Raw genomic sequence first — 13,784 nt, 5'->3', positions numbered from 1 at the left:
AGAGTGATGATCACAATAAAAAGGTGGAAAGGAGCAAGAAAGAAAGCAAAGAGAAAGAAATGCAGCAGATATATAAAGCACAATGTTCTCCGGTGTCTCCCCACAATAAATTTAATGCAATACCTTACGAGTGGATTCCTTATATAGCTGGATTCCTGCCCTGTGGGCAAAGTGGTCGCCTGGAGAAAATTCATTTTAATTAGGCCTGCACTGCAGGTTGAAGGGCTGAAATCTGATCCCTAGCGCTCCCAGGCTGGGGCAGGTTGGAGATCACTCCACTTAATCATTAGACAACTGGGTTCCACGCCACGACATTTGACAGAGTTAGCAAGGTTTTAAAGATAGGGCAAAGAGGGGAAGGAAAAATGTGGTCTACAGAGGCTGCAGAGAAATAAAACCTCATATCAACAAAGTCATTTATTTAACAGGTCGCCGCTTGATTAATGGAGGGCTGAAGAGCCTCTTGTACATCAGCAGGAGGAGGTTAGTGAGAATAAAGACTTCTTGAGGTGGAGAGAGACATGAGGGGAGGCCCGACGCTGTTTATAGGCTCCTAACTACCTCAACAATAACATCACAACAACAAAAAGGCCACAGCAGAGGCACAATGGCCGGGGCGGACCAGGAGGCAGCAGCGCCACATCAGCACACAGAGTCGTTTTGCAATTACCACTTCAAAGTATGGCAGGTAGCATGCAAGCTTTGATTAATTTAGCTTAAGTCTTCTGGAGCACAGGAAGAGGCGTGTTTAAAATGGTTCGAGAAAAAAAAAGAGAGAGAGAGAGAGAGAAAAAAAAAGGGAGGTCTGGCTGGCGTTGCTGATTTCACAGAATTTGAGCTGCTTTGGCTTGTCAAGCAGATCAAAACTGGCTTTGAAGGCTGAAAAATACCTGTTAGTGTGAAATGTATTTTGACAAATCTCAGATAATAAGCCGGGGAGGTGTGTGCAGGGGTGCGGAGAGGGGCGGGGAGGGAAAGGGAAAAGCTTGAGAGAGGGTGCTCATTTTAAGGGTGGGAACACTTCCCCTTAAATCACAGTGTTACCTTGTGGAGGATCCCACCCTCTGCTTTCTCCCTGCATGCATCACTCTTCTCTCCAGTGTTCTCAGAAAAGGCTCCTGAGGAGAAATTCTTTCCTGCATCAGAAAAAAAAAGAGATAATGTGCAGTCAGTGGGAAAAAAGAAAGAATTGCATGTTTGTTTTCTTTTGCAAACCACCTGACAATTGTGAAAACATGGCCGGGTATTCTTCATTTCACAAACCTCCTGCCACCAGGCCCACTTAAGCAGACAGCCACAGAAATAAGAAAGTCGGGGTTGATTAAATGCAATCAACATTATTAAACTAGACTAAATAGATAGACTAAATATCTACAAATAAAGATTTTGGAAAAAAATACAGTGTAAACAATAGGATTAAATCTGACTAAATCAAATTAAATCAAACAAAATCAACATTTATTTTTCGATACTTCACTAGAATATTGTTTTCTATGATGATTTTATTCTGCGCCAAAAGAAAAACGCCTTGTTTAACTGACGACGCCTTCTCCACACAGCGGTCTGATTCTCCCGTCAGCGCTGAACCTCCCCGCCTTAATGTCTGCAATTAGAAAATATGAAATATCAAAAAAGAAATTATACTTGGTTGTGATAAATTTTTACCCCATTTCCTCCTTGTGCGATTACTTTTGAAGTGTTTTCCACCTTCCTTTTTTTCTTCCTTTTCTCTCTCTCTATCTGTCTGACTTTTTTTTTTTTTTTGCTGTAATTTAAATGGTAAGCTGCCAGATGTGTGTCTCATGCTTGAAGAGTCGAAGATCTGCATTATTTAGCATATTAACATTCACAGAATTTAAAAAAGGGTTCCTGCTTTGCCTGGAGGTTGTAATTAAGTAAACCTTAGCTTGATACATGTAAAAATCTCACTATGTTAAACTTTTTTTTTTTTTTTTTTTTTTTTTTTTTTTTTACCCCCGTGGAACCAATCACATCTATATAATACATATGGAAACCTCTGCAATGATATAATTTTTCCCTCGCTGCAGGATTAAATATATCAGTAATAATAACTTAAATATAGGCCACACATCAGAAAGCCCTCTGACAGCTAAATCGTGCTACATGTAAATGGCACAGAGTCTGCTCTCTGCTATTTTTAACGGAAATCAGATTTCACATAAATGCAGTTTTTGATTAACAGCAAACCGGTAAACATTTGGAGGGACGACAGTCCTAAAGTGACGAGGTTTGTATTTGCAAAACTAAATAATATATTTACAGTTCCATCATTGGGAAAAACATTTTGTACCAGCTTCATTATTCATTATTTTATAAAGCATCATATATTTTAAATTAAACATTTATTTCTAACAAAAACATAAAAAACAAAAGATGAAATAGCAGGAGATAACAGGTTTTTTTTTTCCTCTGCCAAATAAACAATGGATATAAAAATGCGCAATTTAAAATTTTTAGTGGTAATTGTTTTAAAACTTCATTCTTAAATCAGGCAGAAGCAGTTTTGAACATTTCTTGCAGTTATGCAGGTAATGATACAAAGCAACGCAACCCACATTCATCCTCATTCACACATGCATACACACAAACACACACACACACACATCTCAAATTCTATTAAAAACAGCAAGTGTATACACTCATCCACCACGGATTAGGATACTTTCTCAGACCACACAACAAACACATATATACACACTCATTACATCAGGCCCCACTTGTTAATGCTGAGACGCTGCAGAGCCCGGATCGGTGCGGAGGCAGCATCGACAGCTCTGACAGCTGAGGGCTACGTCCGTGAACTCGGAGTGCTGGAGCCGCCACAACTCCAGCCTCTCTGGGCACCCAAGGCCAACAACAAACTCCTTGTTATCCCCCTGCGCTCTGAGCTGTGTTAGGACTACCGCACATACTCATCCAGTACACACACTGCATTGATGCACCCACACACACACGCAAACAAAAAAAGGCAAATGTATTATAATATGTAGACACTTGCATATATGCAGAAGCATTCTTCAGGATAGGAATAAAAGAGAGAACTACTCATAACACACCTATTTTCTCTCCTGCTTGCACACAAAAACAGGCCGAGTGAAGCGAAGAGCCTGAGGGTTATAACACTGTTGAGACCTCATCACTGTGCTACCAGTGAGATGGAACCAGACCGAGATGGCGGTTCTTGCTCACCTAGGCCCCTAATTGCTTGATGACTAGTCCAAAGTTACAGAGAGATCGAAGGTTAGCAACTCGAGGATTACCCCTGAGTCCATGTCAGAGTCTCGTGTGAAGGTTGCTATGATACAGCGCGGATTTGTTGCTGATGCTCTCAGGAGTTTATTTTCTTGTAATCGACGGTGCTTTAATGCCAATAACAGACGCTCAGTGCAAGCCGATACGTGTTTCTATGTATATCATTTTATCGGTCTTAACAGACGAGGTTTGACAGACCTGGAAGTCTGAACTCGCTTCTACATTTCTGCTGAAGCAACAATTGTTGCACATTCAGTTTCCACAGTAAACCGATGATTCTCACAGCATCACAGTGGAAGCCAGATGTTTTAACCTCTGGGTGCGTTTGCTTCATCTGCACTGTTCTGGTTTCCCACGTATGGTTCTGGAGACTTAAGGTTAGCGTGTGTATCCCTGCAAACAACTTCAAAAAAGGTTGAATCAATGCAATTGTCGAATGAATCGGTGAAACGTGAAGCGCAGACTGATTGAGAGAGCGTGACGCAACGCTGTGGTCTGAAACTCTTATGACTGGGAGTGGCCTGGAGGGGAGAGCATCCTGAAAGTGCAGGGCAGCGCGCCAAAGAGGACATTAGATGAGGAATCCTAGAAATCACTAGAAACGCTCAAGGGGATAGATGTTAAGATGCATTTGTTAAAAATAAAAAAAATAAATAAAAATATTTTATAACATTAAAGAGGAAAAAAACCAAAGAGAAATTCTGTAGTGATACAGTTATGGCAGACTCATCTGCGTGCCGATAGTGACACACTGAAGGCGATCATGAAACAAGACGCTAATCTAATTAGTCATTTGGGTTCAAACAAACCCAATGTAACTGGATCATTCAGTTAATGTGAAAGGTCACTTCACCCAGCGCGCCTCTAGCTAATCACTGTATAAGGACGCCAAATATACTCCATGATGCTTGGACAAGTCAGCTGAGGTGAATCACATCATTATTATTATTTTCCAATACCAGGTTCATTGAGAATTCAAAAATCTGTAACTTATCACTGAGCAAAAATCTTTTGATTGATCTAAATTTGTCAGAGTTATTATCTCGGATTGGGATGTCAGGTTTTTTTTTTGTGCTTCTGCGCACCTTACAAGTACTGAGGTTTTATATTGGGATTAATTAAGTTAAGGCCTCAGGAATATAAACTTCAAGTCTCACTGTCAAGCCTTGCTCGCTGTGCGTTCTCACACTGACAAGGGGTCTCCCTGCACTTGTCCTCACTCCGAGACAAATGGGTAATGAGGAACATCCAGGCATTACATGCACAGAGAAAGTGATCTCCACATGACGCACAGCAGAAAAATAGAGGCATGAAAAAGGAAGGAAATGTCTGAAAACCCTCAGACTTCACTAAAAACTGGAAGGTTAGGGGGGAGTTGGGGGGGGGGGGGGGGTGTCGTAATTCATTCTTTTTCTCCTCACTGAATTGGATTTCCATTTTTGGCTGGGTTAAAGTTGTCCATGCAATCACTCCCTTCAGCCTTGACGTATCACTCCATCTGAATGCAATAATTCACTCCAGAGGTAATGCAACATGAACGGATCTGTATGCAAATAAGGCGCAAACGTCAGGTCGGCTTAGGGAACGGCTCAGATGAGGTGCTGCGAAGGACACCTTTTGATCCATTATTTCACTTGCGGATCAGGTTCACTTCTCGAGCAACCTCCTCACCTGGCTGTGAAAACGTGCGCGTGTGTGTGTGCGTTTGTGTGTGTTGACGTCCACAACTGCGTGGGAGCCAGAGCTCGCAGCCATGTGAGGCGGAGAGACCTGGTACCTTTTTCTGGTGTGGCAGAACATAAATCTCCTATAGTGAGCGCTTCACTCCTTCCCTCACTATTTCTCTCTCTCTCTCTCGGTGGAACGGCAGTCAGTTCGTTGGGGACACTTCCCTTGTGGGCGTTAGGATCTCTGTGGGGGGTCACAGGTCAGCCAGCGGAGGAAGCGACAAGCTGTGAAATGTAAAAGACCAATTTCTTCCACATGTTTCAGTGCTGGGAGAACACTGCCAAGCTGTCAGCCGGCATCACGTTTAAAATGGGCCAGGGTGCTACCCAGCAGACCTGTCACAACTCATTTGTAATTAAAAAGCCTGTGTGATGTTTAAAGCAGAGCACCCCAGAAACTTTTGAGGACTGTTAAATAAAGATGAGCTGTGCGTGCAAAAAAGAAAAGAAAGAAAGAGGAAAAAAGGGCCGGTGTATTAATAACAAAGAAACTAGCCAGTCATTTTTGCAGTATATCAATACCAAATGAGTCTGCGTTTGATCACTAAATGTCCTCTCCGTGTTTGAGAGGCCGGGATGTTTAGTGATTTGGATGGGAACCAAGTACATGAAAATAATGGATGAGATATTTCTTATTAGTAATGAGCAATTAGCTCTTCTTAAATGTGGTTGTAATGACCTTGTCTGGACCACCTGATCAGCAGGGTGCAGGTCTGGCAGGAATCCTGGTGGGGAACATTATCTTAATAAGAAAAGCAGACTATGAATGCACAATGACAAAAAAATAAATAAGTAAATAAATAAAGCAGCAATTATCCTTTTACGTAAAAATATTGAGTTTGATTCAGATTTGATGAAACAGCCATATCCATTATTAGATATTTATCCGATTCGCTCTTTCCTGTTCAGACTCAGTGTTTTCAATGTCAGTGCACGAAGAGACTGTTTATTGAACTGGTGGATATTTATCTATAGAGGCTGTTAGCAGTTGGCATCTACTTTTGTTCTCCCTTCTGCTTAAATATTTCCCTAACTAAACAGATAAAATCCTCAGTTTGTTATGTCTGACTGTCAGTCTTGGACCGGCCCCCGCCTCCGGCACGTTCGCCGCTGTAGAGAAGCGAGACTTGCCATTCTTCTTTTCCCAGCACGGGTGACATTAGGGTGACATTTTCCCCCCACTGTGGCATAGTTGGGGGTTTTAACGTCGGACCCCTACCTGGCAGAGAGGAGGAGGAGCACGCAGAATCAGCTGACAGGTGGAGAGGAGACCCCCGGTGAGAATGTCCCACAGTGGGCTCTCCTGTTCTGCAGCTGGGGCCCGCGTGCGACGGCTGCTGGGGATGGATGGGCTGGGGAGACAGCTTGTGCTGGCTCTGGAGTTGATCATGACGGGCCTCGGATTGGGGGAAATCAGGGGGGTTAGAGGAGGGTACGGTTACATGGATGCAGCGCTCCGACGCCCCATATGTTCCAGGTGGAAACCTTTTCACCTGGAAGAGAACAAACGGGAAGGAAGTGGGCTGCCACAGGTCCATGTATGTGTCCAGAAATCATTACTAGAACTTAATTACGTTGATGTCACGAGTAGCTATACTGAAATAATTCCACTGCATCAACTTTGTTCAGTGGAAAACAACATGCGTGAGCAATCACATCGCCGATCCCGCTGATCAAACTGCAGACTATTAACAACTTTTAGTGCCTATAATTCAATTAAGGCTACAAATGTGACAACAATATTGCTCATCCTATTATACTTTGAATAAATGAGGAAGCACAAAATGCATCCCTCCCACTGGAATCAAAGCATCTGTAATGATAATGCAGAGTAATACAAACAACATGTCTCAGTCAAAGGGACAAATATAGATGAGAACCCAAGACGGAGAGCTTTGTTCTGGTTTTTAATTCAATTAAGATGTTTACTAATCTAATCAATGTATCAGCTCAAATGCATCCGGAAATTGCCGGGCAAAGATGTGGTTCTTGTTTGGTCTCTGGGGCCAATTTTCAATCTCTGTGTAAAAGCTTTTAATCGTAGAAAATCAAAAAATCCAACCCCCATCTACTTAGATCCATCATTCTTCCTCCTAAACACCCCAAAGGATGCAGAAGCATATGTGTGAAAACTTAACAGCTTTAAATAGAGATAAGGACCTCCAAATTCAATACATGCACACATCTTTTTAGCGGCAGCTGTTGACAAATACCTTGAAATACAGGTTGCAAAGCCAGTGGTCGAGATCAGAAGACATGAGAGCTTCTATTTTCTTAAACTGGTCCAGCTGTGTGCTTGGTTTACCTCTGAGCAGTGGAGTTTTGAACCTGGATCGACGACACAACTGTTGGTTAGATGTGCGTCCTTTGCTCTGAATGTTGATGAAGTGGTGATAATTTCGATATGAACCGGTGTGGTGGAGCGACACGAAGGTGCAGCTCGACTGAAACTCACACACCTGCCCTGGATCAGACCGAGACTCGGCCCACAAACGGGAAAAGCCCCCCAGGCCAGCGCCGAACTGACGTGGCTGCCGTCTCCTGGCGCAGCGATCAGGTGGAATACGAGCACCATGGAGGGGGTGATCTCACCGGCGGCAGGTAGGATCTGCAGAGGACAGGGAGAGCCGCGAAGTCGCTCACAGCTGCACTCAAGTGAACGCAGAAATGCCCGCAGGTGCACGCACCAACGTATGTACATATATGCAGACAAATCCGCGCGGCACACACCACGCGAAGTGTGTATGTGTCCTTACAAACACACACGCTAACAAACAGGACAGTAGCCCTCGGGGATCCACTTGAAGTCGTTTCTCAACTTATTCCTGTTTTTTTTGGCTTCTTAACTGTCATTTTTACCCGCCGAGCTCAGAAAGTTGCGCAAAAGGAGATGCTGCGGTGATAAAGACCATCAGCACCAAACACAGGATGTCGTAGTTACTTCGGTTGTCATACAGTGAGGCCGACATCGCTCAAACTGACGATATCAAGGTTGTCTGGCGTGAAGCAAATAAGTGTCGGTGGTTTAGCAGTCGGTGGAAAACATTCTTATTTACCCAGAGAACGGTGGCTTGCTTAAAAAATGAACTGACAGTGAGGTGGAGGCGACTTCATCCATCACCGGGTGGAAATATTTTATCCCTTTATTAGTTGTAATGGGAAATGCAGAGGAGTTATTTTAACACATAAATCATGCGTATCCCCTTCACCCTCCTGTAAATCTGCTGCTGCTACACACCTGTGACATGTAGAGTAGTGGTGTCTGGCTCGGGACATAAATCTATAGTGCAATATTACAGATTATGGATATTGAGATTATTTATATTATTTATTTACTGTGAGAAATACGACCTGCATAAATAGTCATTTGTGTGTACGCGCGACAGGCCTCCATGTAGGCACAACTTGTATATGTGTGCTTGTGAAAATGTCATGCGATTTCTGGGGTTTTTTTAGATGGATGATATGTTTAGCATTTCGCTGAATAAATCCATGCAAACATTAGGAGTATGCTCTTTAAATGAAAACAGGTGGAAGGTCAATAATTAACTATTGCAACAGTTATTCTGTAATGACCAAAACATGCAAAAATGTATCCCAAAAAAATTTTTTTTTCCTGTTTGGTCCTTTGTTTTGAGGTTTTTTTGTTGCTACCACGCCTGGACACTATACCCACTGTCACTTCTCGACTTATTTCGAGCATTCCCACTCTCCCACTTATCCAAGACATCTCAGCTGAACCGCACTGTTTCTGGTTTAATCCAAACCCAGACTCACAAAGCAAAGGATGAATGAAAAAGAAGTGGGAGAGAGAGAGAGAGAGAGAGAGAGAGAGAGGGAGATAGAGAGAGAGGAAAGGAAAATAAGCTTCTGGCTTCCTCCTACCATCACTAATTCCTCATTTCCTCTTAGAAGGCACTGCAAACACTCCTGAAATCTCACGCTATAGTGTGGGCAAGGGGAAGGAGAGAGAGAGAGAAAAAAAAACATCTAAGCCAGTCCTGGTAGTCTCAGACAAATCTGATCAGCATTTCCTCCACTATCAATGAGGACGACAACAACAACCGGTTTGTCTATAAAGCAGCGCTGAGGGTTTGAGGAGGAGAAGAGGGGAGGCAGAGTGACATGCGGCATTTACCATTCCATACTTAAACCTTTTTTTTTTCTTTTTTACCTCTGAATCAGATCCCAGGTCTGCATTCAGTTTATGCCAGCTTTTACCCCATCCTTTATATTTGATGGCAGCTGGAGACAATATTATCAGGACGCTCTAGCTTAGCCAATACGAATACGCCCACCAGCACATTGACAGTGTCCACACGAGCGAAATGCTCCAGCTAGGCCTTTAGAGTTGCCACCAGAACAGTGAAGAAACCCTTTCTGCGCCTGTACGAGGCCATATGGGATTAGGAGGGACACTGAATTCAGTGGCTTCTGTTTTAAGGTTTTTTGCTTGAGAAGCTTTTGTGCCGTTTACACATCAGCGATGAATGAATGTAACCAAAGAGTTCTAATCCCACTGGTCAATATCGACCATCCAGAAAAAGGATGTGGGCTTTTTTTAAGATTAGCGCTGCTTCTATACAGGTTTTGAAGAGAGGTTGTGAAGTGTGTATAGATTTTTTTTTTTTTTTTTTTAATGTAATCTACTGTGTTGGTTCATCAAAAGAATCCAACAGAAGAATGTATATCCTCAACTGTTTACTGTACAACGGATATGGAGGTTAAGATTCTAAAAATATTCTATTTTATATTCTATTTTATCTTCAGAAATGCTATAGAATAAAGTAGGAACTGAAAATGGTAGATTTTATTAAAAAGTTGTTTCTGTTTTTCTGTTTGGCTGAAAGTTTGTATTGAATTTCTTATCGACGGCTTCAGCTGGCGCACATAAGGTGACCGTGTTCCAACTCACAATGTTGAAGCGCTAACAAAACAAAGACGGGATCTAAATATTTTTCTGTTTTTACTGAAAAAGTAAAGAACTAAGCCTCATATTCAGAGAGGAGTTCCTAACTAAATTAAACAGACGGGTCACAAATTGAAACAAACTGTCTTTTCGCTGGTGAATGAAGGCATAATAACATCGACCAAGGAAATAAAAACGCACCTTTAAACGTAAACCTCTCTGAATTTCTTGCATTTATAGTTTATTTTTTAGGTTTACAACACTAACAGTGAATGCTGAAGCTCTGCAAATAAAAACATTTTGAACATTTGAGCTATATCTTGTTGTTTTCTTAGAATAATCCAGTCATCCCAGGATTTTACACATTTCAACACGTCATAAAGGCTGAAACAAACTGAAACACTCCCCCACCATAAACACGCTCTGGTTGATGTGCAGGTCGATGTCGTAGAATCGGCCCCGGTGCTCGTACGGCTCGGTGGAAACCGCCCGAGTCTGCTGCTCTTTCTGACCGCAGCAGGCCAGAGCTGGACCGCCGAGGCGGCCGTGAAGGGCCACGCTGACGGAGTAGAGGCCTCTGGGAAGCTTGTCCCTGGTCGCTCTCAGGCAACACACACACACTTCGAGGGGCTGCGGGGATGCGTTATGGGTTCCCTGTAAAACACAGAACAGCACGCAACACATTTGAACAGTTAGGAGCCAAAAAATGGTTGAAAACAAACATCAGTGTCTCTGTTTGTCGAAATGTCAGAAATGGCCGATTACAACTGCAAACACTACTGAGCTAACACTGATAAGAACCTGAAGACGAGACTGGATGTTTGCATTATGCCACAAAAAAACTGACTGCGTCTCACAAACACCTCTAAATGTAAGCAGTTGGTCTGCCTGGAGGACAAACCACTTGTTTGACAGAGAAAGTTAAAAGGTTGACATCGGTTGAAAACTGCTGTTAACAGTTTTGCTGTCTGATGTACACGGCCTGCTGTAAATCACTTTGTAAATATGTGCTATGTAAATTACACACACCATTTTTTGGATGTGCATTTCTTGTTCCTGTTGAAACAGTTTAATTCCCTATCTTTTTATTTTCTTATTTCTTCATATTACTTCAGTATTTTTAAATGAGAAACTCTACTAGCTTTACCAGCTGCTCGGTATGAAGCGGCGGCCCGATGCTAGAAGGGTTGCTTCTCACTTTTGCAGAGCAAGGAGTGAATTGCAGTTGAATACAGAGAGGTTCTTAAAGGAAGACCGGCCCTCATGATTCACCTTTCAGCACGGTGATGTCCCGAGGCACTGCTGGAGTTCCTGCGGGACGAGACTCTTACAAAACACGAGCGGTCCAGCCAAGGCTCAGATTTTAAACTACAAAAACAGCTGGACGGAGACTTGAAAGTGGCAGTTTACAGATGCTACCCATCCGATGTGAAAGAGCTTGAGAGGATCTGGCAGGAGGAGCGGCGTAAACTGCCCAAATGCAGGTGTGCAAAGTGCATCACTTCCCAGTGACGACTCAAAGCTGCAATTGTTGGCGGAAAACAATGAACTGAATTAGACGTCTAATAAAATATGTTAAAAATAATATCAGTCTTTTTTGTTTTTTGTTTTTTTTTTTTTCAAGTGCATCAACTGTAAGCGTATTTACAATAAGTGTTTTTCAATAACGTGACATTCGTGTACTCCTTTGAAAACTGCAGGGGTAAGAAGACGCTTTAAGCTTTGCTCAAGGGCTCATCAGCACTCCCTCTTATCAAACGTAGATTTCGCAATCAGCAGAAGGTTTCAAAATGCCAGCCTTCTGGTTGTGAGATTATCCAATCAACCTTCGGGCTATAACCTTCATTTTGTTTATTTGCTTGTTTGCTTCGGTGACATGTGCCTTGTTTAAGGGCTTAGAATTAGTAATAAAGTCAGCTGGCTAGACAGTTTAACTTAATCGGAGAACAATATAAATACATATTCAGCCTTTTGTCCCCTATGGCATGTGTTGAACGGAGCAGAATAAAAAGTCAGTCGTGCTTCAACAGCACTTGGTCTCTGTCACCAATGGGAGCAAACTTACTCAACTGTTTGGATTTCTTTTTTTTTTGTAAGTGTTTTATATACACATTTATAAAAAGACATACCTTGAATTGCGGCTGTTAAATCTGAAATTGATACTTGCTGTCCATAAAAGACATCGTGTCTTACTGTCCTGCCTGATCCAATGCTCACTTCCATTCATCCATATTCAGTATTGATTCATCCAACAGTGAAAACAAACAAAACATCCAAATTCCATACAGAAAAACCCCAATCTGGGCTCTAACCAGGGACATTGGTATTATGTGCCAAGAAAATTAATCATGACACCACTGCTTGGCCTTCCAATCATGATCTATACCACTTCATCCAATCCCAACCTAACTCATCAAAGCTGTATCTTTTCCATTCTAATTTAGACCCAGCACACATTATACACAAATACTTCAGTTTTTAATGATCCAGTACAGTCTGCATTCGGGACCGTCTCTGCCCTTTTAACAGGAACAAGCATTGACTCAGTGCGCTGGCTGTGCCCGTCGCTCAGACAGGCCATAAAAGGGGGGAAGGTGTGTGCTGAGCCCTGCAGTAATGCCCCTCAATCTCCCCACTGTGTGCATCTTTGCATACCAAAACAACCAAAACAATTTAGGCAGAAGTGAAATTAGTATAATTGGTGGCAAAGCGGTTTAGCCCACACATCTCTCATTGGGGAGGAGGTGATGAAGGCCTCCAAACCCCCACACTGGAAAGGGATGCATGCTTGCAGACTGAAAAGGAAGAAGAGGAGGAGGAGAAAGGAAAATAAAAAGGCATAGGAATAAATAATAATAACATCATATCGGCGTCCAATTTGTTCTATGTATGTCTTTAAGAGGTATTGTTATTATCTGGCCCACATGCTTGCATAGGCATCAGAACAGACAGTCAAGACAGCACGGCGAAGGTAAAAGGTGAAGTGAGCCAATTTTCCATATCAGAGGTGGTTTGTTTGCCCCGAGCCTGAGTTGTGCCTAAAGTGCCATAACATTACAGCACTCCTACAGATGAGATCAAAGGCTCGAGTGAGGGATCCTCCGTGGTTTTGCTGGCAAGCGGCCGTCCTTTCGCTGAAATATCTTTTCAGGGCTTTCCACACATTGACTGATCACACAAAATGCACTCTTAATAGAGACAGGAAATGCCACATACAAAAACTTCCTTTCTTTCTAAGTATGGGCTAATATTCAGAGATTAAGCTTTCCTGTTAATTATTTTCATTTTAATTAGTAAATCTTAATTAACAATGAACATTTACCCTTAAAATTTTTTGGCTTTGGATTGAAGGAGGGGGGTGAAGAAAAGAGAGAATAAATATGACAATCTTTTTGGGACCTCCGGGCAGGATTACTGATGCAGGCTGCCTTAGTTATTAAACACGTTCTAAATTAAATGCCTCCATGAATTTTGCACAGAAATATATTTTCATAGTTTTGCATGCCAAATGTGACATTTTATATTTCAGATTCATCTCGCTGCAGTAATTTTAGGAAAATGTCATATAAACAAAGATTTTGTCATTTACCAAAGGAAATTACTATGCATGGCAGGTTTGGCCATTGCTTTCTCCCTTTCTCTCTTTCCCTCTCCCTCCTTTGCCCCCTATTCTGCCTGTGCTAGTTGTTTCAAGTCAGCAAGCCATAAAAAATCTTTATCTCAGTGAAACACAGCAATTTGGGAGATAATCGAATGGTGACTGGGGGGCACAAACGCCAGTCTGAGGAATTATACCACAATCTCCCCTGCATTTACAACCTTCCTCAAAGCCAGTTGTCACCCTGGAAGGAAAGCCCCCGACTGAAGATTCATTA

General features: G+C 42.4%; 1 protein-coding gene across 1 annotated transcript in view; it reads right to left on the bottom strand.

Moving 5' to 3' along the window:
* Window positions 1-13,784, bottom strand: part of ofcc1 (orofacial cleft 1 candidate 1) — a 74,863-nt gene that overhangs the window by 45,629 nt on the left and 15,450 nt on the right. The window contains exons 12-16 of the mRNA XM_030100079.1: window positions 10,321-10,563; window positions 7,460-7,608; window positions 7,214-7,328; window positions 6,220-6,493; window positions 1,045-1,136 (exon numbers count right to left, since the gene is read on the bottom strand). Coding sequence (XP_029955939.1) covers window positions 1,045-1,136; window positions 6,220-6,493; window positions 7,214-7,328; window positions 7,460-7,608; window positions 10,321-10,563 — 873 coding nt within the window. The remainder of the gene's footprint in view (window positions 1-1,044; window positions 1,137-6,219; window positions 6,494-7,213; window positions 7,329-7,459; window positions 7,609-10,320; window positions 10,564-13,784) is intronic.

Source organism: Salarias fasciatus, chromosome 9 (assembly GCF_902148845.1).
Source record: "Salarias fasciatus chromosome 9, fSalaFa1.1, whole genome shotgun sequence".
In the NCBI taxonomy this organism is placed as follows: domain Eukaryota; kingdom Metazoa; phylum Chordata; class Actinopteri; order Blenniiformes; family Blenniidae; genus Salarias; species Salarias fasciatus.
This window is presented reverse-complemented; position numbering and strand designations above follow the sequence as displayed.